Source organism: Liolophura sinensis, chromosome 9 (assembly GCF_032854445.1).
Source record: "Liolophura sinensis isolate JHLJ2023 chromosome 9, CUHK_Ljap_v2, whole genome shotgun sequence".
In the NCBI taxonomy this organism is placed as follows: domain Eukaryota; kingdom Metazoa; phylum Mollusca; class Polyplacophora; order Chitonida; family Chitonidae; genus Liolophura; species Liolophura sinensis.
This window is the reverse complement of record NC_088303.1, coordinates 27,673,107-27,700,231: the sequence shown is the minus strand read 5'-3', so window position 1 is coordinate 27,700,231 and position 27,125 is coordinate 27,673,107. Positions and strand designations below refer to the sequence as shown.

General features: G+C 39.5%; 3 protein-coding genes across 3 annotated transcripts; 2 read left to right on the top strand and 1 right to left on the bottom strand.

Moving 5' to 3' along the window:
- Positions 1 to 526: 526 nt before the first annotated feature.
- Positions 527 to 5,513, top strand: LOC135475973 (uncharacterized). The gene is made up of 5 exons (XM_064755950.1): positions 527 to 613; positions 1,358 to 1,453; positions 3,391 to 3,976; positions 4,314 to 4,441; positions 5,032 to 5,513. Exons 1-5 carry the CDS (start codon positions 552 to 554, stop codon positions 5,369 to 5,371), a joined length of 1,212 nt encoding a protein of 403 aa, XP_064612020.1. The 5' UTR covers positions 527 to 551; the 3' UTR covers positions 5,372 to 5,513.
- A 787-nt stretch (positions 5,514 to 6,300) lies between these two features.
- On the bottom strand, positions 6,301 to 14,006 carry LOC135474700 (plasmanylethanolamine desaturase 1-like). Its single transcript, XM_064754260.1, has 5 exons — positions 13,856 to 14,006; positions 12,463 to 12,582; positions 11,761 to 11,852; positions 11,329 to 11,547; positions 6,301 to 11,079 (listed from the first exon to the last, which is right to left on the bottom strand). Exons 1-5 carry the CDS (start codon positions 14,004 to 14,006, stop codon positions 10,819 to 10,821), a joined length of 843 nt encoding a protein of 280 aa, XP_064610330.1. The 3' UTR covers positions 6,301 to 10,818.
- A 207-nt stretch (positions 14,007 to 14,213) lies between these two features.
- Positions 14,214 to 23,845, top strand: LOC135475356 (mitochondrial ribosome-associated GTPase 2-like). Its single transcript, XM_064755215.1, has 7 exons — positions 14,214 to 14,287; positions 15,625 to 15,785; positions 17,072 to 17,219; positions 19,012 to 19,127; positions 20,487 to 20,708; positions 21,249 to 21,387; positions 22,486 to 23,845. The coding sequence occupies exons 2-7, from the start codon at positions 15,651 to 15,653 to the stop codon at positions 22,875 to 22,877; spliced, it is 1,152 nt and encodes a 383-aa protein (XP_064611285.1). The 5' UTR covers positions 14,214 to 14,287; positions 15,625 to 15,650; the 3' UTR covers positions 22,878 to 23,845.
- Positions 23,846 to 27,125: the final 3,280 nt, after the last annotated feature.

Here is a 27,125-nt window from a genome sequence, read left to right as displayed (position 1 = left end):
CTCTCACCAGATGGCGCTGAGGCAGGACAATGTTCCAATGTCACATTATTTTGATGTCCTTCACATTTAGAAACAGGCCTGCATGATTGACTGGACAAAGTCCATGGCAAATGCAGTATTCATGAATTAACAAATATTAAATGATCCAGTCAAATTGCTCATAGGTTCTATATTATATGTCAACTCGTACAGTCTGTTCGCACTTCAAATCGTGACATGTATATATAGCGTCACAGTTCATAGCGTCACTGTGACGTAGCGTCACAGTTTGACGCTACGTCACTTGTGATGTGCGCGTTTGGTCACGCCAATGAATTGCTAATCTGAAACCAGGATGACGTCACCAATTGTCAACGTCACAATATAGCCTCCAGTTTCTGTCCGCGTCGAATCTGTTGTGCTCTGACGATACTGCATGATGTATGTGATTTTTCGTGTATGAAGTAGACAAGGAATTTCCTTGTGAACACGTGTCCGTCAAAATGAACATGTCAAAAGTACATGGCACTGACGATGACAGACAGAAGAGAGCGGGTGCGGTGCAAGGTCGCATGTATATGCGAGAGAAAAGCGTGTTGGACAGGAGTATGGGCACCTCACTGAAAGCTATAAAGTAAGCATTGCTTTTTCATCCATGTGCATGTACAGGTCTGCATACGTGTACATACACTTAGACTTGAGTCATCTAGGCTTCATTAGTCTTAACTTGGTGGTTTTCAACTTGTACAGTTGAATTGGGCCGAGGTGGTTGGCGTGACAGCACGACCCAATGACCCAGGCGCCCCTCTCCAATGTAGTCGGTGTGAGTTCAGCTCATGCAGACTTGCTCTCCGGCTGTACGTGAGAAGGTCTATTAGCAACCTGCGGATGATCGTGGGTTTCCCCGGTTTCCTCCTACCATATTGCTGGCCGCTGCAGTATGAGTAAAATATCTTTGAGTACGACGTGAAATACCAATCAAATGAATAAGTAAATAAATAAATAAATAAATAAGTAAATTTGAATTCAAGCACGAAAACCTCAAACAACTAAGTAATAAAATAAACATTGCCGAGATATGTAACGATTTTAGAGCATGCAGAAATTAGGAGACGAGGCTTAAAAAGCCTATTACAGTTGCATGGTTTTGTATTGGGCCTGTTCAATTACGTACATGTGTTCAAGACACAAAGGAAAGCTTCAGAAGTGTATTACAGTTAAGCCAGGCTTAAATCTTAATACCAGTCTCATCCTATGATACAAAGTAAATGGAACTTTGGTCTGGGCTAACGTTACTATTGGGCCTAATACCGGTACACTTTTGAACAACTGAGCCCATTGGTGTATTTATCTCTCTCGCTATCTGGTGTGTTTCTAGCCGTGAATGCGCCCAACTTAAGAAGAAACACAGTCAACTCCAGGAACAAAAAAGTAACAGCAATTTATTATTGGAGAATGCCGTCGCCAAAAGAATGTAAGTAAATGTAGTTGTCGGATAACCTTACATTGTTATAAAACAGTAAAGCCAAAAGTTAATTACGTCATGGATTGTTTATCGCAAGACAATCTTGGTGAAAGCCGGGTTCTTGTCTCGTTGCTATCTGATGTCAGAGCAAGGACTGGAGAAAGACTGTGCATGGACGTTGAATAAGGCCATCATCGCGCCACCGTACCAGCGATGGCAAGATAGCACAAAGCGATAGCACGACGACACGAAGCAATGGTACAAGGCTGGCTTCGCTCCACCATGGGGCGATGGAATGATAGAACGATGGTACTATAATGGTCTTATCCGGCTTCCATAGTTTTGACTTTTGGAGGGAATAATATTACCGAGGAAGGCACTCGACCGCAAACATGTGGCTTGTTCACGAGCAACTTTAAGCAGCTCGAGAAAAACACACGTTTTATTTAAAACATGTTGTGATACAAAAATGGCGACTCTCCACACCTGGGGTTTCCTGGGAATGCATGTAGGAATGCTCGGGGTTGAATGTCGTACTGAACAATTTTTCAGTCATACACGTGACGACGCTGAGTCATTAGGTACGTGTACATATTGTGTCTACTTGTGGCAGGGCCAGTCCATGCTGCCAAAGTGCTGCCGCCACTGAACTATCATGCTGATGACACCAGGCATGACACCCACCCAATCACATTATAGTGACACCGTGTCAACCAGTCATGTTTCCTTGCTTTAACCTCTCAGTTTCTGAGAATGCATTTCAGTGTCAATAAACAGTGTCGTAATTGTGGGGTATGCTCTTTTTTACCGTTCAATAATAATTGTTTACCAACAAGATATATATTCGGGGTCCACACTGGACTGCAGGAATAGCATAGACCATGAAGGGGAGATCCAAGTCGAAAATCGCTAGACCTATTTCCAAACCAACTTTCAACACCAGTTCTCAAAGTAATTATTTATAATATATAAATAGTAAATAAAGCTGGAAACATGTAAGAGAGAAGCAGTTTTGAATTCAACCTTGCAGGGAAGACCGTAATTTAAGCATGACATCCAATTCACATTTCGAACTCGTATTCCACCGATAAGTCGAATTCAAAGATAGAAGTATCGCTGTCACGCTTTGATTACATTTCTTCACGAAAGTCATAAAGGTAAAAAAATGTCTGCAAAAGACACGTTGAATTGTAAGGCTTTACAAATGACCTTTTCATATGACTTTACGTTTGTGGTGCGAACATATACTGACATGTATCCTAGAGGGATTTTTATCAACGATACACAGGCCATACTGTTATACAGGCCATAAAAGCTTCCATAGAAATTTTTCATGCACGCTATTGTAACTTCAGCTACAACTCGTCCACTAATCCAAATGTCCGCACTGCAACCAGGACAACCTTCTTTATCCAGAGTGTATATAGGTGTGAAAACGTATAAAACTTACTCCACCTTACCCATCACCAGAGGCGTGTTAAATTGGAACATTAATTTTCTGAGCAAAGAATATTGGCCTGAAAGAAACAGCTCTCGTAAATTAATGCCACTCGTTCCTGGAAACTGTCAAATACCGCAGACTTGACCGGTTCGTGGAATTTTGAGCTCTTCATTCCGGAATAAAGGTATAATTTAATTTAGTATCAAGATTTGTTATTCTCATAGCTTTCACTGTATACACTGTCTGGTACTGTACAGTCTCAGACTTGGTCTAATAACCTTGTCATGCACTTGTGTCGGTATTTTATTTCCAATGTGGACATTTGTATGACCTATACTTTCCTCTCTATATATGTTCCAGACTCACCTTCATCCATGCATGAAGTGTGGTTCTTCTCGATGTTGTTGTTTTAGAGCATATGTTTTCTCGTGGGCCATTCCAACAAATGGAATGCAAATAGGCCCGTCTGTCTGAAAGAATGATTAATCATTTTTGGCGGCTTTAGGGCTGGAAGTCGATCAAACCTGTCGGCCGCTAGCAGTATCCGACAGATCAGGGCTCAAGCGTTTATTAAACCGGAAGAGGAAGCGTCGGGTAGGGTCAGTAACATCACGACCCCAACTCCTCACGCCTTGCCTCCAAAAAGAATACAAAGCGAGAGGCCTGCCTCTAAATCTGGACAAAGTGACATAAAGGAAGACAAGCCCGGTCCATCAGCGCGACCAGAGAGTCCGGTCAAAAAAACGACCTTCAAAGGCAAAGGGAAGGTGACCACGGTTCAGGATCAGCCTCCAAGACAAGCCAGTGTGAAAGACACGGGCGAGCGGAAAGGGGAAGAGCACCAGCCAGCAGAACAAAGCCATCGGCGATCGTTGACCCCAGCGGACCTGATCAAACATGGGGTGATCCCGAGCCATCGTGGCTCCATTAGGAGAGAGTCGATCAGCGGCCAGATGTTCTCCAGGGAAGAAATGGAGGAACAGCAGAGAATTCTGGATCTGTTCATACACCTGGTCGAAAAAGTAGACGACTACGTGTTCGATCCAGCAGAGCTGTCGGCTAAAATCAAGGAAATGGCCATTGAACGCAAGGTATATACATACATATATATAAATAAATTGCAGAAAAAAACCCACTGAGCTAAGTAGATAAGAGACCTGATTTTACCGAATACATATGACCATTTGCCGATTATCAAACTGTCATCGCTGCTTTAATTTTACAGTGATATATGCGTATAGAAAATAAAGCACATTTCCACTGTCATGATATGGTACCCTTTCTGAAAACATATGTATATATACATGAGTGCCTGAGGCCTCGGGCCATTTAGTACTAGTATTCCAATAGTTACTGTTTCTGCGTCAGACATCATTGTCATGTATATATATGATTAATGGACTTGATTCTGCATCTTTTTTCTTTCAGCAACACGGCGCAGCTCCGATCAGTCGAGCCAGCAACTCGCAGCGCCACGCAGCCCTTCCTCACCTACAGAAGCTTCACGAGGATCCAGCCCTGATGAAGGAATTGCAATCTTTGCTGCACCAAAGAAGGTATGTATTATTCTGGCCTTCAGTCAAGTTAAAAAAGAACAAAACTATACACGAGATTTATTGTAATGTAAATGTAAAGACACACTTCTATTTTAGAATGTCTAAATAACACCAAAGAACAAATGTACGGACCGAGGGATTTAGAGGAAACAATGATGCACTAACAAACTTGACGAAGTAACAATATTCAGCTGATAACTGCAAAATGTTTGTGAAACTATCTTCCTCTGGATTTCCTACAGCGAAGTTAAGACATTCTGTTGTGATATTTGCACATGCACTAACTGTTAAGCTGTGACAGATGGAGCAATTTAATAACCATACAAGTGGCCGACATTTCAGTTGATCATGTAACTGGCGATTTCGTCGCCCGGTCATAACCAAATTATTCTGAACCAAATTCCACAAATGTATTTAAAGACATTCCCAACACCAAGCACCCCTACTTCGAGGAAATGACGAGCTGCAATAAATCGTCAGAAAGTGTGATCTTCCTATTGTCATTTCTTGGTCATTTTGGATGCTAAAGCGATTGCACCCTATAAGTATGACTGCACGCAATGATGGTAATTTTTTACTTTGTGTTGCAGACAATCTGTCGATTTAGCCCGGAGAAGCAGCGTTAGTAAGACGGGTTCCTCGGGAACTTTACATCATCATAACGCCAAGAGGAGGGTGTCCGGACTGGAAATGCTCTCAGACATTTTAGGCGCGTACAAATCTCAGTATAAAGAGGTCACTTTTGACCCTCTGGCCATGCTTAATTGTGGATACCTTCGCCTTTCCAAATCCAACGTCAGAGAATTGGAACGACTGTGTCGGGAACAAGGTATAGATCCCGGAATACACGCTCACACAGATGTTGAAGACTTCCAGTTATTTGACGACCATGAAGATTCGGAAGGAGAGTTGAGGGAGGCGGCTGTTTAAGTACACTTATTATCTGTGCAGTATTCTCATGTCACATGCCATACAAAATGTCCAACACTACTACCTCGATTGTTTGTCGTGCTTCCTTATTATTCGACACTTGAAAATTTGGTAATCAGCAAAACTCGAATTTACTTTATAATGCAGGACAACTGTTTCACCAAGATGAGCTTTATGTATGCAATACAAAACCTGAACTAGATCTGTTGGAATATATTTGATATGAACATCCGGCGTCATGAGTTTTAAAATTTCAATCGATAGTTGCTTTTCACGCCCTATATATAATATACAGAGGTCAGTGCCATATAATCGCATATACGCTAGGTTATGTATTGTTGTTCGAAGCCCACGGCCCGACCTAGCAAAGCTGAACAAACTAAGGCCACGTTCACACCGTGCAACTGTTAAGTCGACCAGTTGAATTCAACCATAACCAAAAATGTAGAATATGCGCTATTTGATAATGCGTCTCACAGAATTTATTTCCATCCTACTTTCGATACGACAAATTCCTTCGTGGGAGCCCGGCTTAACACAAGTCCAGTTGCTATAGGGGCCTCCGTGGCTCAGTTGGTTAGCGCGCAAGCCTAGCGTAATGATCCAGGAGTCTCTCACCAATGCTGTCGCTGTTAGTTCAAGTCCAGCTCCTGTTGACTTCCTCTCCGGCCGTACGTGGGAAGGTCTTTCAGCAACCTGCAGATGGCCGTGAGTTTCTTCCCACAATAATGCTGGCCTCCGTCGAATAAGTGAAATATTCTTGAGCACAGCGTAAGACACCAATCAAATAAATAAATAAATAAATCCAACTGATAGAAGAACAACACAACTTCAGATTTGAATCAGCTAACATCACATTTTATAGACAAGCTCTTGCCAATGCACATGGCAACCTGTGTAGGGATGTTTTTTTTTTTGGGGGGGGGGGGGGGGGGGCAACACATAAATCTGTATACTGGATTATACCCTGATTTGGACACTACGATTATTTGCACAATTCTGAAAATCCGCCCCACAGCTAACCTAAAAGTGCAAATCCCTCATCGGTTGTGCTCGCTTGTGACCTAAGGGAACTGCTGAGTTATAGTGTCCCGCATGACATGGACTGTAATCCTGGGTAACCTTATTGGACTTACATCGGCCTTTAACACCTAGTATCAAGAATGGACCGGCACGGGTTATTACAAGTTACACCTCGACAACCTAAACGGTCATAATTCAACTTTCATTTGGATTCCTTTCAATATACATGTAGGTATACATTTCGCAAACCTCAATTAAAAATTCACCAAGCAGAGGTATATATAGCATAGCTCAGAGCAAATGTCACGAACATTCACAAAAATACTTGGGCATCACTTTTTTTTTTTTTTCCTTTTCTCTACAAAAATATCAAGTAAACATTATAGATCCTCTATAAACTTGCCGGGTTTAAAAAAAATACACAGCCAATAGAAGGTTAGTGTTAAAAAGACTAATGAACAAGCAGACACTAAATAAGTAAAAACGTAACAACACATATGAGCAAACCTATAGGACTTCCTTTCCTAAGGCCCTTGTCACTTAAAGTGTGTCTCTTTTTCATTCGTGCTGTACACTTTAAGATTAAGGTTTCATCCATCAATCGCTCTTCATCAACCAAGTCTTGCAAAGGATTTCTGCATAAGCAGCTGTGAGGGAGAAAGAAAAATTGTTCAACTATTTTTGTAGCCTTATAATCTGTTAGATTACCTCTATAGGCCCCGGAACAATAAATATATATTCATTTCTGATAACTTTGATATCAGCTTCGTTAATTTCCTACCTCCCAAAATAAGTCTCTTTAGCCTATTCCACACTGTTCACTGACTTGTTGCACTCTCGTCAAAGCGCTTACTTTTGATACTGAAGTAGAAATTTTTTCAAAGTTTTCTTTAGATAACAGTTCAGAGGTGCTCAAAATTTCTTAGGCTCAAAAATAGTAATTCACATTGTGGCCTGTCAGAATTGCTCTCTGTCTTTTGTAGTTGTTGGAATTAGTTTTTGGCTCCTTAAAAAGAACTTGCGCCAAATTTTCTGCAAACCTGGGCCATAAGAAAAACTTTCAAACTCCTCAGCTCGATCTTGCTCTTTTTCATCTTTTCTAGTTAAGCAACAATACAACTGTTTTTTAAACTAAACGAAAATTTGTTCAGCAACTCAAAAAGACATAAAATATAATCAGTTTCGAAGACGAAATGTCTAACTGTAGCCTACAAGAATACTGTCACAGAGCTGCATGCATGTACTGTAAACTACATTTAAACTCTATGCGTATTACACGGTTGAGCAATCGAAGAAAATCATCAGACATCAACAGAAATATGCAATACATGTAAAACACTAAACAAAATAAGAAGATCAACCTACAGTGAATTACAGAGATAAATATATCAACTGAACAAAATGGGGAACAATATGCTGGAAACAACAAAGGAGGCATCCCCTTTTTCAACCATATTTTTCGATCAGAGACTACCTTGGCCAGCATGAATTTAATTCGCAGTTCACTTAACGGTTTCTCGGATGACAGGAACAATGTGCATGACAGGGATCTGGCAGCATCAAGGCAGGCTTGAAGCAATAACATACATATATGTATCAACCTAAATTGGTCTGCTTTTCAACACTATTCGTGTCTGGACGCCTGACTCTACTAAGTCCAAATGGCTGGGGTTACAAAGGCACAAAGCAAAGTGGACGAAAACAACGCCTTTTTTTAAAAAATCCTAATCTTCTATATATGTATATATTTATATATATACTGATGTAGACTTTCTTGTCAACATAAACCTGATACCTTAACATCTTGGATATCACCTGACTATTTTTAACAATTAGTTTGCTTTTTTTTATGGAAAGCCCACACTTAAATTTTCTACGCAATTCATAAACAACTACTTACAAACTGTGAGCAGATTATGATTATCAGTAACTAGTCCACACACATTTACAACAATGTAACATGTTCAAAACACTTTTGCAATCATTCAGATTTCTTTGATGTCTATTTAGTTATTTGATTGGTGTTTAAAGCCATACCCAGGAATATAAGGGAGTATTACACAAGGGTGGCCAGCAATATGGGGGGGGGGGGGAGAGGAAACCTTACAGAACTTGGGTGAACACCCATGACCATCCATAGGTTGCTGCAAGACCTTTCCATGTACGACTGGAGAGGAAGCCAGCATAAACTGGACTTGAACTCTCAGTTACCGCACTGGCGAGAGGCTAGCTCAGTATTTCAACTGGAATTTGATATCTTATGACTCAGTCAACGTAATTCCATCAATTCAAGAACTGCATTTAGAAATGCCATTTTTCAAAGCAAAAACTTGAACAGCTGGGTTACAATGGTTGACCACAGATGGTTATATCCACACCATGCATGATGTTCAATTGGAGTATTATTCTATCTTGACAATAGGAACAGGGGTAAAAATCTAAGACATCAGCTAATAAAATTGCAGCTGTTTCCACACATTACCATGTCAAACTATATTAAGGATACCTGCTGCCATGGTAGTTACGATGAACTTGAACAGCTTTAAAGAATCAGGCCGAGGGCGCGGACATATTAAAATACGCGACAAAAAGTAATATACAGAAGAATATACTAACAGCTGTAATGGAATCAATACATGATATTGGTTTAATGCCACAACGGCAATATTTCAGTCATATCGTGGCAACAACTGTAATCGAACAAACTGACATGACAATTTTAACACTGAATTACACTGATTTAATTCAGTGTTCAAAGTCATAACAATAAACAGAGTAGAACAACAAAGTACAAACAGGTTTATCCACCAGTGTAAATAACCACATCACCTGTTAGAATACATGTATACAGACTTCACATGAAGGTCTGAAATGTGGTTATATCCTTCACACAACAACTTCTCCTGGCCCCAGAACCATGAAGCTGTCAGCTGTCAGACTTACTCTTAACATGTGGTATAATTCCTGAACTTATCTGTCGAACTTAAGCACTAATTCTCAATTTTGTCATGAAAGTCTAAGACAACTTAGTCTAAGACAGGTATTAAAATAAAAATTCCCATGGTAAGTCATAATTTTAAAACTGTAAACTGTTTTGAAGTTAAGATTATGTCTAAGATGGCTTCGTAATCCTAGGGATAAGGTTTTTTAAGGCTATCCATGAACATCAGATATTTAGTGTGTATATACAGATCTAAAATATGAGCAAATGATGAACTATAACAAACAATGAATCGTTAATAAAGCAAGCATCAATGAAAGAAACTAAAGTATACCACAGCACAATGCACACTATAAGTGAAAACAAACTCCTGATTTAAATCTCAATGAGGGGCCTCCGTGGCTCGGTTGGTTAGCGCGCTAGTGCACCATAATGACCCAGGAGCCTCTCACCAATGTGGCCGCTGTGAGTTCCAAGTCCAGCTCATACTGGCTGCCTCTCCAGCCGTATGTGGGAAGGTCTGTCAGCAACCTGCGAATGGTCGTATGTTTCCCCCGGGCCCGGCCCGGTTACCTCCCACCATAATGCTGGCCGCCATTGAATGAATGAAATATTCTTGAGTATGGCGTAAAACACCAATCAAATAAATAAATCTCAACTATAGTAAAATTTCAAACCCTCAAAATTTTTCATTTTAAAACATGTTGTAAAATCTGACACATTCTAATGAAAATATTACCTTACAGAAAGGTTGTTTTAACATTTTAAGAAGTTCTCACGCCCACCAAAAAATGACAAGTAAATTTCTGATGATACATATATATCACCTGCGGTAGCACATGATTATTAAGTATTTAAAAACAGAAAAAGCCCAAACTTCGTAAGAATTAAGATACCCCTAATATGTACACAATTTGTTCAATGCACAATATGTATTACAGAATATAGCTTTAGTACAATGTACTTAGTACAGTATATCATCATGAGGATAACCACTTAAACCAAATCAAAGCTAGTAGAAAATTAAATATGCTGCATTTGTGGGTTGACTTTGTGATGCAAGATGTCAATAAATTAAAACACTCTTTTCCACACATTTAATAATATACCTGAGATTAGCCATTGGTGTGACATCATTTGTCCATGTATGAACAGGATAAATTAATTCCACAATTAGCATTTTTCAACATCAAAACTCTTTGTTGATCATAATCAACGGACTTAAACATACAATATGTTATTGACATGCTCAAATAATAATGTATAAAACCTCTCTTCTAAGATCTTGTCACAGGCTGATCAACACAGCAACAGTTTTTGGTACAAGAGAACAAATTCTGTGATTTGATACAAATGGCAAAAGCCATTCAATTTGAAAAAAATGGACTGATTTATCCACAGTATCAGGCATTGGAAAAACTGGCTGTAATTCAGAATTTTAAAATCAATATCGATATATATTTTTTGTTACTAAGCAAAAGCATTAATCAGACTTCTGTGCCCACTTGAAATCATCAGCTCGGGGTTTGTAGCCTGAGACATACTCTATAACACTCTCTAACAAGGTCCAGAAGCGAAGTTTCTCCAGTGGGTAATTGAGCCAGCCTGTTGTAATACAGAAGTAAGTCTCATGGGGGGCCACATGGTGAATCCGATGGTGCCGACGAGGAAGGATAATGTGCAGGTCCTGAAATATGGTGATATACCTAGGCAGCCCAAAGTAAGTGTGAGACCATTTATGAAACTGAAAAGAAAAATCAAGGGAAAAATATGATTACAGATGGAAAAAAAAAACTAAAAAAATAACAAGAGTAACATTTTTTTCATGTTTTTTTTAGTCTGTTAGAAAACAACAAGATGAAGTCTGATACTTTTAACACCAACTGATAAATTTCTACCAAGTAACCACAGTGCTATACACGTATTTCCACATCATGCCTCATCTATAAGTAGAAGGGGAAAAAGAGAGATCACCTATACACTCTGTACATACCTGGTTTGTCATGCTGACAAACATAGCCAAAAGAAAAACGTAAGACTCCCAACAGTAGTTATCTTGTATTTGCTCTGGGCTAGAAGTCAAAAATCTGTAAGCCATGCTTAATAATGATGGAATTGTGACAGCAAAATTATCTCCATTTGTCTCCACAAAGTCATGGCGGGTAATTGCTGTTGGGTCTATATGATGTTCCCGGAATGGACGAATGAAATTCTAAAAGCAAAAGAAATTATTCATTTTTGAGTACAGGTACAAGATTAACGATTAAACCACAAATGAAGTTTTGTTTGATCACTGCATGCATATGACATATGTCCCTATGTCTTGGGACTACAGTGACAGTTACTATTCCAGTAACATTAGGACAAGTATTTAGAGTTGTGTGTTCATTTAAAGAGCAATGGTAAAAATGTTTTACTAGCTTACTTTGCCTAGTACAGGTAGCTCCACAGAACCCCACGTATCTGCTCCCCAGTGGACCAGTCCGCTCAGAAAGTCAGCAGACAATATCCCCAACACTATACCATAACAGAGAAAAATCACACATGAGTAATGTACAATCTGGATAAATTTATTTCTTTCAGTCATCACAGTGCATGCTGTGTCACTTACCAATGACCATAAATTTCGGCATGACTAATTTTTTTTCTGATACTATGAGTTCTGTTGATTTCAGAAAGGTCTACTGAAGTTTGCTTGGAACATGGGATGATATTCTACTTCAAAATTGTAAGATTCAGCACCAAAAAAAAAAAAATTTACTGACATTTATTAGACATTTTAAATCATTTAGGGTATATTTGACTCAACATTTTGTCCATGACTAAGCTACTCAATTTGCCAGATTCTATTTCTATTTGATCCGAGAAAAATGTTTTAAATTTGTCAGGACGGTAGAAGGATATCCTACTAGAACTTAGATTTTGTAGAAAGGCTACCAAAGAGCTCTCCTGTAGGAGATGCATGAATGCAAATCCACCACTCAATACATACGTAAAGTACTGAAGCCTTGAATTTGGTAATTTATGATCTTTGATGGATGTTTTATGCTGTACTCAAAACTATTTCACCTATTTATGGTACCTGATCAAGAGTATGAACAAACTGTAATGGATATATAGAACTTACAAGCTGCCCCCAAAACAACAATCCAATTTTCCAGTTGAAAATGCAGACAGAGATGTGTGAAGTTGAACAGCATTAGGCAGATACTTATCACAAGGCAGATTATCTCCTGAAGCCGTTTTCCTACAACAACAGAAGAGTGACACCATGGAAGGTAGCAAAAGTTGTGTACATGGCATAAACATGACTGATCACATTCCACAATTTCAGTGAAGAACATCTGCAAATCTTCAAAATAGTAGAGAACCTTTCTTTGCTGTAATTTAGTAAATATCCAATGGGGGTGAAAGTCATTATGATTTTTTTATGATGTCTTGCGAGTAATGGTACACTAAGGATGTGCAGCGTAAAATGTCAGCTATTTGAACCCTGAGCTCTTCAGAGTAATATTCTATGCCTTTCAATAGATTTCCTTTTCCCCCTACCCTCCCTATCTACTCACACGTGAGCTACAAGAGGTTGCTGTGCAACATTTGTGCAAGGTGCACATGCAGCGGTTGATCCATCCGAGAAACTGAATGGAATGGATGATAAAGATGACCCCTTTTTCACTGCAAGCTTAATATGACAATTCACACAAACTGTGGAGTTGGTCATTCTGTTCCATAGCCTTCAGTCAACTGTAAATTTGTTTCTCTACAGTCACACAGCTTTCTGTCTGTCAAAACTGACGGCCAGCTGATCAAAACGTAGTGACGTTGTGAAAGGTCAACCACGCATGTGTGGGGAGGAACAAAACGATTTATTGGGTCATGATGTTGACATGGTATGAGAGCGTAAGTAACAGCTGTGAATTATCTTGGATTTACTGGTCATAAAGGTTAGGCTACACAATGTGGAAAAAATTGGCAGAGGAACAGAGAATGTCCTGGTGAACATATTTTATTACAGTTTTGCCAGGTTAATGCATGTATTGGTTCATTTTGCAAGGATTTTTGTTGCACAGAGTTTCTCCACGCTAAGTTGTTTTTAAATACCAATATTTTAACCGGGAAGACGCCTCGGCTGTGATCAATGCCTAACTCGATATTAAAAAATCACATCTGAGATGCTTGGCTACGCGGATCAGTAGCATTAGCAATGTACACGGAGTAACATGGTCCCCTACTAAGGGCTATGTAATGTTTCTACATAAAAATAGCCCCCTAGAGTGTCTAAGAAACTATTTTTTCATGTCGGTACTAAAATGACAGTTGTGCTATAGTACTATGCTAAATTTTAGTCTAAAGCTGAATCCTGTACGTTTTACACAGGGTAAGTTTCCAGGTGATAGCCAAAACCATTAAGAAAGCCGCTGAGCTCTTACGCAACTGGTCAATTCGAGGATGCAGAGATGCTAAGTCGAAGTCACTCTGACATTACACAGACTGACAAATTACTTTTCTACTTTATTTACCTCCGGTGTATAAACTGGCCAATTCTTTCGCCCCAGCGTGCTGTGGGCCCCATCTCGGTGCTTTTTGTTCTATAACTAAAGAACTGTTTCCATTGGGATCATCTTCGGTCATGGAATTTTGGACGATCTCCTGTTCATCTTTCGACGCCATTTTCCAATCATACGATGACAGCCCGGTGATCCGCACTGAAAATAACCCTGACTACAGCTGGTATAAATCATACTTTGAAAATAATTAATACACAAAAGAAAAAATTCCTAAATATTTTTCGTAAATAATTTTTTACACAAAAAGCGCATTTAAGCAAAAAAATTGATTTGCTTTCTGATTTAAATGGATACAACCGAATGCAGGAGAATCGCCATGTGCTAAGCCGTTTTGCGTGTGTTGTTTAGCAAAGGCGAAGGAAAAGAACGGGCTGGTATTCAAGGGTAAGGTGAAATTTGTAAGCGTCATATGCATGGCTTGCTAGGTAATTCTATCTTGTTTAGGCTGAGGTTGAACCCGCTCCTCATTAAAAGATAAGACCTTTACCAAGAAAACTGGAGCAGGATTTGAGGAGTTTGAAACCATTTTCAGTCAACATGGTGAAAAGCTACTTAACAAGAATTAAATGAGCGCCTTGAATAGAAACTGCTCGTGCAGTTCACTTAGTTGTTGGCAGTTGAAGAATTGGATTTGCCCCACGTGGTAGACAAGAGGATGTGACAAGACTCACGTCATTAAAGAAACTGCTTTTCACAACGAACATCTGAGATGCGAATCACGTTAAACTCATGTTAAAAGGAAACAACACCCAGTTCTATACCTTTCCTGTACTCGCCATAAAAAAATTGGTAGTTGTAAAGACTAGGGTAATATTTACATGTTGATTTCCATGTGCATTCTGTCATCATTTTTTTCCCCCACGGTCACATGATTCTACTGATTTTTCATTGGTTAAAACTTAATGAGATGTTCAATTTGCATGCAAAGAAAAACAGCGTAAATAAGATGTTTATCATTTTAGTTTTTGTCATGTGACCGGCCCCGAAAGCACAGTTGGTAGAGCATCAGTGGTAGATCCAGGTGAATCCTGGGTTGGGTCACACCTTAGACCCCAAAAGAGGAAGTTCTAACTTCCTCGCTTGACGTTCAGCATGAAGTTGATAGTGCAATGACTGGTTGATCAGTATAATGGCCCGGGTGGGGCGGCTTACTCTCCTTCGGTAAGTCCTCTCAGTGAAGCAGCACTAGATAATAGAAAACTGTCCTGCAACAAGGAGGCACATTACATGCACTCTAAAGGCTCCTTCGTCGTCATATGACTGAAAAATTGCTAAGTACAATGTTAAACCAAAAGCACTCACTCTGTCACGTTTCACTGTGATATGAGATTTCTGTGTCGCATTATTCGTGGTTCATACATTTTTGAAAGGATTTCCATAGTTTGTTGTGAAACGTTCTGTATTCGAACTTCCATCAGACAGTATGTTGGGTATGTTGGCAGTTTCTACCACTACACCACTCGAATTGATGTGCTAGAACGTGATTTTTAGACGTTTGTAAGACTGATGAACATGGTAAGGGTTGAATGCGCGTGTGGGTGTGACACATGCTTTTGTCCTGTGGTCTGCATCTGAAAAGGGCCTCTTCCATATTTAGCCAGCCTCATTCCGGGAAGAAAAAGAATAAGGAGTGGCATAGAAAGTTACACGTAAATATTATCCTAGTCTTTACAACTGCCCAAAAATTTGTTGATGATTAGTGAATGTTTATTCTTTGGTAGGTTTCATCCAGACACCCCGTGTTACGATGCTGACATGGTGCAGGTTTCGAGTTTTATCCAACACTTGCTCACTGTATGAGGTGTTAGTAAAGTGCCGTAATGCCAGCAGCAGTACAGCCCATCCAGTAAAGGGTACCAAGCGTAGGAAAGAAACAGTTAAGGTACAGATTTTGCTGGGTTCAAGGTTTCTATGGGAATCTGTTGGAGTCTGTCATTGTCTAGTCAATGGAAATTTTGGAAAATAATATAGGTGGAAACCTACAACCATAAAATGCTAGATTTTATTTTTCTCATTTAAGAATAAAATAAGACTGGTCTCGAAAATTTTATCACTACACAGTTAATGTATTTCTTTTATAAAGTTTTTTGTTTTTGTTATCAGGTGATTCTTAATTTTTTCAAAATGTATACATAGCCGTTAATGTGTGGATTGAAAACTTGTGTATATATACGCTGTGGAAATCCTCTTGTTTGATTCCCTATTATAGATCACTGAAACTAATAGATGTAATCCACCAATGCGGTGGCTTTGACTTCAAGTCCAGCTCATGCTGGTTTCTTCTCTGGCTGTATGTGGGAAGGTCTGTCAGCAACCTGTGTCTAGTCGTGGGTTTCCCCTGGGCTCTACCGGGATTCCTCCACCGTAATGCCGCTGCCACCAATCGAATAAATAAGTAAAATATAATCTGTCCATCTGTACATGGGAAGGTCCACCTGTAACGTTCGAATGGTGTAATAAGTACACAGATAGATGTATCAAGTAAACATTATAATGTTCAATGAAAATATAAAGCAAGACATTCAGAAATTCATTATGCATGGCTGGATCTAGGTATTTGAGGATGTGTCCTTGATTGAAAAAATAAAGCTGTTAGGTCTAAGGAATGTTAATTTTTGATGTTTTCCATTTAAAATTTTTCAACATTCCGACTTTTTTGACAACATATTCATTTCATATCTTATATAAAATTTCATCTTATACCTGTATTTTTTCATATACACCTTGGCTTCAGGATGTTGATCTAACACACCATGGCATTGCGAAATGTTCAAGGGCAGCGGATTTGATCTCGCGTTAAATCACCTGGCTTCGCGAAATGTTCAAGGGCAGCGGATTTGATCTCGCGTTAAATCACCCTGGCTTCGCGAAATGTTCAAGTGCAGCGGATTTGATCTCGCGTTAAATCACCTGGCTTCGCGAAATGTTCAAGGGCAGCGGATTTGATCTCGCGTTAAATCACCTGGCTTCGCGAAATGTTCAAGGGCAGCGGATTTGATCTCGTGTTAAATCACCTTGGCATTGCGAAATGTTTAAGGGCAGCGGATTTGATTTAATAATAACAGCTTTGTGCATGGAGTTTTCATAAATATATGAGCAGTTTGTCTTTTTTTTGAGAACCCTTTTGCGATTCTCTTTTTTTTTTCTTTCCTTTTTTTTTTTTTACAGGACCGACATTTTGTTGACTTTCGGCGAGTGCGTGTGATTGGTGGCAGTGGCGGTGATGGGTGCCTATCTTTCCTCAGCTTACCTAAGAAGGAGTTTGCAGGTCCAGATGGAGGCGATGGGGGATATGGCGGACATGTTGTCTTCAGAGGTATAATAAATTATGCTGACTAATATAATAGGCCTATTTACCATGCAGGTACACAGGTTCATGCTGGCCAGAGTGTCTAATGGGCTGTTATCTCAGATGAGGAATGCAGAATGATACTGTTTAGTGGTTATGAAAAAGGCATAAAAAATAATTTTATAATAATTTTACACAGAGGAGGATTCTCAAAATGTATTTTTAGAACCACTAATTTGTTTCTGACTACTAATTTGTTTCTGAACGCTAATTTTTTCCTGAACAATCCATTCCTGTATGAATAAGCAGTATAGGCTTCTTATCACCCTTGCTTTACTGTACCGCTAAATGTCGTCTTTGCGGCCTGCACACGTCCGCCATGGCATTTTCAGCCAATCATTGATCTTCCCTTACAGGTTTTTTTCTCCCTTGTTTCAATGCAAATGGATATGTGTTTGAATCTGAGTTATTCTTTGACACAACATTATACAATAGCAAAAAGCAGTGCTATGAATGGTGATCTATGTGCTTTTACTGAAATGAACAGGCTGCGGAAAGTCAATGTGCTATTAGGCAATACCGGTGATAGCCCACTAAAGAGGCCGAATAGCTGATGGATGTATCCTATTTTATGGCTTCGCCACTAATTTCTGTCTAGCCTGTTTTGCCTAAAATGATCATTCCCTGGATAACCCTTAAAATGTTGATGTGCAGGGAGTTATTTTTCACGCTAGCACTTTTATGTCTGGTGTGAAATAAACGTAATCTATACACGGCATACTTATCACTACAGCCGCAGCCCGTGTTGTTTTGAACTCCTGTTAAGGTCAGTAACAAAGGTGGAATATGATTGGACCATCAATCATGCATATTTATGAAGGAAAGTTCAGGGCTATGAAGGCTTATTATGGCTTATCTGTAGATGATGTCGGACATGGCTAGCTTGATTAACTGAAGATTCTGATTCGTTGTAATCATCATCACCCCCTTAATGTTCATGCGAGTTACCTCCCTTGTCAGCTTTCTCTTCTGCCAGTCAAACCATTAATCCACATCCAATGCTAGATGGCATTTTCATCTCATCTCATTGTTGGCAAGATTATGTGTAGACATGTATAGGTGGTCTACAGTTATTAAACCAGGTTAAACTGATTACTTCATATCTGAAATTATTCACGTGTACCAGCCGTGAACACATTGGTCATGTGGGTTTGATGATGCAAGCAATTTCACAGATGTGTGTGTTTATTTATTTATTTGAATGGTGTTTTACGCTGTGCTCAAGAATATTTCACTTATACTATGGCGGCCAGCATAATGGTGGATGAAAACCGGGCAGAGCCTGGGGGAAACCCATGACCATCTGCAGGTTGTTGACAGACCCTCCCACGTACGGCTGGAAAGGAAGCCAGCATAAGCTGGACTTGAACTCACAGCGGTCACATTGGTGAGAGACTCCTTGGTCAGAGCGAACCAACTGATTCATGGAGGCCCCCATCACAGATGTAGTGTATTCTTGTTAACACCAACCCCCATGTAGTTTTATCATGAGTAGAACTTGATGTACATTTTGTAACATTTTATAGTGGCGAGCTCTTTCTGAAAAGTTGGTCCAAACATTTGATATTGCCGGTACTGTTGTTTGTTATAAATGCTTTGAATTTTAAACATCGCTCTCATGATTAAGTGGTTCATACTACAATGTTGTCTCTTTGTCAGTACTCCTATATTTACAGACCTAACATGTTTTTTTTTTTTTGTACTCCTATATTTACAGACCTAACATGTTTTTTTTTTGTTTTTTTTTCTCTTATCCCAGCTGCTACAAACAAACGTGATTTATCAGGTATCCCTTCTGTGATTGCTGCGCCTCATGGTGCTAATGGACAGAACAAGCACTGCCATGGGAAGAATGCTGAGCACTTCTATGTTGAAGTGAGTGGATATGTTGGCTTGGTGTTTTAACCTGACTACACTGTGGATTGACCGGTCCCTGATAGCACATTTGTTACAGCATCCGCTGCAGGAGCGGTAGATCCAGGGTCAATCCTGGATCGAGTCACACCTAAGACCTTAAAAGAGGAAGTTGTAACTTCCTCGCATGGCGTTCAGCATGAAGGGGACAGTACGACGACTGGTTGACATGTATCAGTATAATAGCTCAGGCGGTGCGGCTTACTCGCCTTCGGTAAGGCCTCTCAGTGAAGCAGCACTAGATAAAAGTGAGGTGGAAAAGCATCCTGCAACAAGGAGGCACATAACATGCACTCCAAGGATTCCTTCATTGTCATATGACTGAAAAATCTTTAAGTACCACATGAAGCCCCCAGCACTCACTCACTCACTCACTTACTTTGGATTGAACCCTGGTCGTCCACCGTCAGAGTGAAAGATGTCGCTGAGTAATCAAGATGTGTTCTTCACTTAGAACACATGATTTTGGGAAGTCACTATGCAGATTTACATTCACATTACATGCATACAAAATTGTGTACGAAAAAATGTTAAACCAGAACATAGTGTCTTTATTTTACATTATTCATTTCTAGTGGAGGAGTTCTTCCCGAAAGTCACCGAGCTGCCAAAAATGGGATTCACTGAAAATGATGACCTATTTTAATGTTTACGGCATACTTACATCACCATCCAATTTCGGTATTCTGTAACTGGACAGGGTGTCTTGTTTTAATAGTGTGGGTACAAGAAAGGGTGACTGTCTTCTTAAAACAACCTGCAAGGGCGACTGCTAAGAGCAAATGGTGGAGTTGCTGAGAATAATGCTGTTTTAAATTAAATTGAAGTAGAAACTGAAAGGGAATCATTATTCTTTATGTTTTATTATTAGAATATCTTTAAACCTTGCACACAGCCCTTAAAACAACATTCTAATATCAGTGGAACTCCCAGTATCCTGACAAAATGAGTAACTGTTAAGGACAACAATTTAGGCCTAGTACTAAAAAAAAAAAAGGTATCTTTCATCATGGATATGATCATAGCCTGGGTTGCAGACCTTCTTCACAAGTGAGAATTTTTGTAGTTTTATTATTCATCAGTTTTAAAAATGCTGTTTACAATACAAGCAGCTCTTTATTACCACCTCCGAAAATCAAACCTTAGACACTTTATATTCTTTTGCATACACTAATTAATTCAACACAAGCTGTTGATTCCACTCAGTGCATGTCAAAAACACTTAGCCATTGACAGCTAGTAAAATGTTATTTCTATGGGTTTAAGATTTTGGATTCAGATTTTGTCTTCCCTTCAGGACTTCTTTTCTTCTTACATCAGGTTCCATTGGGTACCAGAATAAAGGATGAAGGTCGAAAAGTACTGGCTTCATTAGACAAAGCAGGGGACTATTTCATTGCTGCTAGAGGTGGAGCTGGTGGAAAGGGGAATAACTTTTACCTGTCCAACGAGGAGAGGGCACCGAATGTGGCAGAAACAGGAGGTCAAGGGGAGCAGGCAGTGTTGGGGCTGGAGCTGAAAACTATAGCCCATGTTGGACTGGTAAGAGGATTGACACGGTACACATTAAAGTTGGGATGAATGTCACTTGGATTTTTGGTCACACTCATTGTCTGCTACAGTTTGACATAGTTTGCTGTCGTCGTTTACCTTGGTGTGTCTCTGTATAAGTAATATTTGTAAAGTCCCCATGCTTTGCCTGGTTTCCTCTCACCATAATGCTGGCCGCCTTTGAATAAGTGAAATATTCCCCGCACTTAATGATTGGGGGGCATATTTGACAGTAAGCTTCCAATGAGACTTGTACATAGTCTGACTGTCATTGTTAACAAGTAATGGTAAATATGATGTAAATTTTTAAACTCCAGTTTGAAGAAATCTGATAAATGTTAGTCCATTTTTAATAGAAACGTTGTATGTTGTGATATGGGGAACTCTTTTTTTGAAGTTGTGTTGTGAAGTTTGAATGTGCGCTTTGAAGTTGACGTGAAGGGGGCATGAATGTCATCTTTTGCCCATAGACCCAGTTGTCACTCATAGAGTAATTGCCAGTACACATAATTGTGATGTGTTTCTTTTCAGATTGGTTTCCCGAATGCCGGCAAATCGTCGCTGCTGCGAGCCATCTCCCGTGCACACCCCAAGGTAGCACCCTATCCGTTCACCACCCTCAATCCTCATGTTGGCATGGTGCTCTATGATGACTATGAACAAATCGCAGGTGAGTTACCATGAAGACTTGGCTTTGACATATTAACTTTGTAAAGTAGAGCTTAGTTTGGTATATAGTTCAATCTGTCACCCAGGGTGAGCTCTTCTAAGCAGTAATTATTAGTCCCCTGTCTGTCAGGTGATCAGTTCCCCAGCTTGGCCGTTAGTTTGTCATCAAGTAATTTTCAGACATTTTTGCAATACTGCTTATAGTAGTGAATTGAAACTTGGTATATGGCTTCCCCATTACAAGATCAACTGAGTTTCGATCCGTTTATTCTGATTTGGACAAAATTATGGCAGTTGTTGTACACCTTTGGACTTGGACATAGCTACATGTATTGTTCTGACTGCTCAGATTGGTAGGAAACATTCGTTGCAGTAGGAAACATTTGTTGCCGTAGGAAACATTTGTTGCAGAAGTAATGCATCTAGAATGTCTTTTGTAGCTTATTTTGTACCCTGTGCATTGGCCTCCAGTAACAGGGAAAGCAATGTTAAACAAAATGTTAGGGGAGGTATCTTAAAAAGTACTGCCTGTATTAAGATCATAGTTAGTCAGAAATGTGAAACAAAATGTAAGGGGAAGATATCTCAAAAAGTACAGCATTGTATGTATTGACCTGAAGTTTTACATGCATGTAACGCACATAGATGCTACACTCAAAGGTGTTTTAATCAGAATAATGCCGGCCAAATTTATGTGGGGCATGGTAGTGAACACTGCTTTGTCATGGCTTCAAATCCTTCTGTAGATCATTCCGGATGTGTGAAAGTGCTTGTATACAAGTTCTCTTTGACTACTTGTAATATGGCAGATGGGTAGGAAAGTTTTGGATTCCTTAATTGCATACTTTTCATATGTTGATCCAAGACTAATGGTTGATCATTGTTGATTCAAGTTTGTTCATAGATCATCGATAGAGGTTCATTACTAATCTGTTGTCTTTCATTGCTGAGCTGAGGTGGTTCATTGCTGATTTGTGGTTGTTTATTGTTCATCTGTGGTTAATCATTGCTGATCTACAGTTGTTCATTCTTGATAAGAGTTTTTACATTTATGGTTTATTTTGCTTCTGAATGGTTGCTGACCTGTGTTATGTTGCAGTTGCCGACATTCCTGGCTTGATCACAGGGGCTCACCAGAATCGCGGGCTAGGCTTCTCCTTTCTGCGGCACATCCAACGCTGCCTCTGCCTTATCTACGTCATTGACTTGTCTGTAGAGAAGTGCTGGACCCAACTGGAGGATCTGCAGCATGAGCTGGAACAGTATGAACCCGGCCTCTCCACGCGACCGCATGCCATTGTCGCCAACAAAGTGGACGTCCAGCGAGCTGCGAAAAACCTTCAGGACTTAAAGGCCCATGTCAGTTTACCCATATTCGCCATCTCGGCCAAATATGAAAAGAATCTAGAGCCTCTTCTGCTCCACATGAGAGAGCTGTACGACGGCCAGCTGTCTGAGCAGCTGAAACAGGCAGCTGCAGGGGAAGAATGAGACTTCTTAACTTAGTTTGTGATAATCTGAGGAATAACGTGTAAATCGTCAATAAGTGAAATACATCTTCTACCTTCAACTGTTTTGTCTTTCTAGTGTGAGAATACATGCTTGGTAATTGTATCCAATGCAGGCTATCAAGTGACAAAACACAGTTCAAATACAAATCACAGTGGATGTTTTATATTTAGCTCGCATGCACAAAGTACAGGCTTGGCTTGTCATACTTGGGTCGTTGGCTTTGGTGTCGAGGAACAAAATAAGACTAGAACTGCATGCAGTTATACGGCTTTCAAGCGGTCTGTACACACAGCTTTTAGCATCTATTCTCTAAGACTTGGCACTTTCTTCACCACAGACTGTTCAAGTCTATTAGTTCTATGCTCTTCTGAAAAGAATAAACCTTATCTATATTAGACAGAAAACTTTCCGAACAAGTGATTTGCACGTAACTTGACGTCCTGATCATGAACGTGGTCTTAGTTTATCCGTGCAAAATGAACTTATGTCTCAAATTGCCATCAAAAATCGAAAATTTGCAATTTTCATCCTTATTTGTAGGTCACCTGACATAAAACTAACACAGCTGTAAAGTTCAAAATTGCTGAGTGGAAGGGACTATATGTGTACTGTATGAATGCAGAAAATCTGAGTTGCTATACTAAATACAGGATATACATGGCTTCAAAATTGGCAAATGCCCGATTTACTATATTTTGGCACATTTACATGAGCATGTTATATAATGCATATACACTCTGTTCGTGACTAGGATGAATGTAGAAATATTGTAATTATTCCACCCGGCATAGTTTGACATCCTAATCGCGAATTCGGTCTTATGTGGGAAACGTCTTACAGCTCATGCTGGCTTCCTCTCCGGCCGTACGTGGGAAGGGTTGTCAGCAAGTGTGGATGGTCGTGGGTTTCCCCAAGGCTTCTTGAGTACGGCGTAAAACACCAATCAAATAAATAAATACTTTTTTCCTGCGATGTATATTTTTGTCGCAAATTGTGACCAAAACGCGAAAAAGCGCAATTTCCCCCATTTTTGCAGATCATGTGACAGAAAGCTGTTACAACTCTAAACCTGAAAATCGCTGTATTTAAAGGGTTATACATTTACTGTATGTATGCTGAAAATTGTTGATCTGTGTTAAAGAAACACAGGATATGAAGGCTTTTGAATAACGTCCAAAGGCAGATTTACCACATTTGGCATTGACATATACATGCTATGTATTGTAATACAGTGTATGGATGACTACGAAGAATATGTATCATGTACATGTCGTCTTAATTATCTGGTTTGCACTGCAGTTGCGATTGGCTCACCCAGTGCCATTGCAACCCAGTGTTGTGCATGTATTTCTGAAAGTCAGCTTTGTTTTGCCCTAACCTTGTCTTTACTACACGCTAACCAGGCTCCCGGTGATTGACAGATATGTACATGCGCCCCGGTCCAGCTATTAGTAAAGCAGTCAGTCTGTGCATGGCAGGTCTTTGATTCATACGTGAAAGTATAAACTTGCTGTTGCTTTTTGCGTTATTTCTTTTTGCGTTATTTCTGAGAAGGGACCGCTGTTTCTGATTAGGCATAGCGCAGCGGCATCAAGCTCACCGGTCTGTTCGAGGGAATGGGTATGACCTCTCAAACGGCCTCGGTGATAAACGGTGTAAGGTCGCATTGAAAGTTTCAAAGCATTGTATCTGGTTATGTATTTATTTTCGACAAATAACTTACGCTCTCATAGGAAAGATATAAGTGTACAGAAAATGTGTAAGCAATTTTGAAGTGAAAATTGCGACTGCCTCTTGGACTTTGTGAGATATATATATATATATAGTAGACAGTAATGTAGAGAGTTCTGATCACTAATCTGGTCTTTTTACTTTTCTCTGATGAACAATGTTGTCACTAATAGCCAGTCTGAAAAAGTGCAATCCCCCCCACCCCCGCCCATATTTGGAGGTCACGTGACCCTGCGAATATGGCCGAGTTCAAATGGTCATATGTCTACTGTATGTGTGCGGAAAATCGTTGCAGTTGCGGGCGTTGCAGTGCTTGGAAAATTATCCAAAGGCCGATTTACTATATTTGGCATCCCCATGTTATATAATGCCTTTTAAATGCATTTATGTCTAGGATGAATGTGCGAATATTGTGTGCTACCCGACGTAGTTTGACGTCCTGATCATGAATCTGGACTTGTTTCTTTCCTGTGAGTTACAGTGCTTTTTACTTCAAATTGCGAAAAAGTGGAATTTCCACAATATTTTCATAGAAAACTGTTACAGCTGTAAAGATGAAAATCACTGAGTGCAACGCGCTATACATGTTCTCTGTTGAGCTGTGTTTAAAAAAAGCGGGGACATGCACGCCTTCAAATATTGCGCAAAGGTCGATTTACTCCGTTTGGCACATCAACATACATATGATATCGAGTGTAAAAATGCATTAATGACTACGAAGAAAGTAGGCTTTCTGATTAAGATGGCTATGTATCTATACATGCATTCCATTAGGGTAACCGGAAGTGACACCGCATAGGCATGCAATACTGGCTTGAACCCCGGCATCACTGCTTTAGAAGCTATATTTTTGTTTTTGGTCATAACCTGCAAACTATACCGAGTTGAAAAATAATTCTTACAGATTTGTAAGACGGACGTCGAGCAGTACTAGGCAGTGTGTTTATTTCATCATTTTGAGCAGTTCTTAGACTTGACCTACTTTTAAGCTAATTTCATTGGTCAGTTACAGCACAACTTGCATACCAAACACAGTTTTTGAACAACATAGGACGGCAATCCACCTAAAACTTGCAAGTGAAATTTCATTCAAAGATCATCGGCCGATTTACAGAAAAAGATGGTTTAAGCGTATCAATAAAATTCAAAATGCCTGCTACATCACGTGTCTGGCCAAACAGCACAAAACGTCAAAAGCTGCTTCATATGTTGACTATTAAAAATGCCATGTAAGTTTTCAAACGCATTTTAACGCAGTTTTTCTGAGATTTCCATACTGCTCCAATATGGCCGAAACGTGCACCCCAGGTGTGTGAAGTTTTATACTCCAGGAGGTAGCGCAAGCGATTTTATGTGTAGAAAGTCCGCAGCTGTGACACGCAGTTTTCCGCGTGTCACAGAGAACTTTTTTACACGCAAAAAAAAAAAAAAAATGGTCAGAGAAGAAGAAAAATAATCTGAACAAGAACTAGCCTAATAAAGCAATGATAAAAGTGGCATCTCAAAAAGTATTGTATGTAATGAGCTTAAAGTTCTGCACATATATAAGGCCATGTACGTGTAAATTTGACGGCAGATGAACTCGGTAGAAATACAAGAACAAGTTTACAGGAAACGCACAACATCCCTGAATCTCTTGGCACTGGCTCCATGCCCATATCAATCAATCAATCAATCCTGATACCAAACTTGATCGGTTAATCTCATATACGTATAGAACATATATATTTCTATGTGCGCACCACTTTGCATTGGCTTTTAACTCTATTGCTTATACAATACACTATAGCGTAATGTGACTTACACGTATGGACGTCATTTCTGCCATAACCCCGGATGGTAATTCTCTGAAGAATTGTGAGAATCGGCCAAAATAATTTAAAGAAATAAATAATTTATGATCGGAATCGTTATCCCTTTGACATGCATATACACGTGGAAATTGAGGACAAAACTGTACAAATACAAGTTTATTAATAATGTATACATAAAATTTGAAATTCATCTAGGCATTAATAACAGGTAGTTACACTATATTTGTGATAAAATATGTGTAGGCCTATATACAACAATGATGTGTCGTAAAACATAATAATGCAATATATATGTATATATATATATATATGGCTTTATACATGTTTAAAGTGTTCGGGCTAATATACATCAATTTTTAGAGTATATACATGTGGTGTATTCAAGTCTTTGGTAGATGCGTGTGATTTCGAGACACTTCATATACATGTATAATGCATTTAGAAACGTATACGGTGTGTTAACGACTGTTCGGGCCGTGGATAAAGCTGAATGTCAATCCTAAACTGCTTACATGCAAACATGTATATATATCTGCATAGCTATATATTAACCCTGCATATTTGCAGAATGCATAGTTTGCCAAAGGTATCAACACAGATCGTGAATCAACATGCGATTTCACGAAAATATAATGATAAACATGCAATTAATTTCAAATATATTTATTTATGTGCCTATACA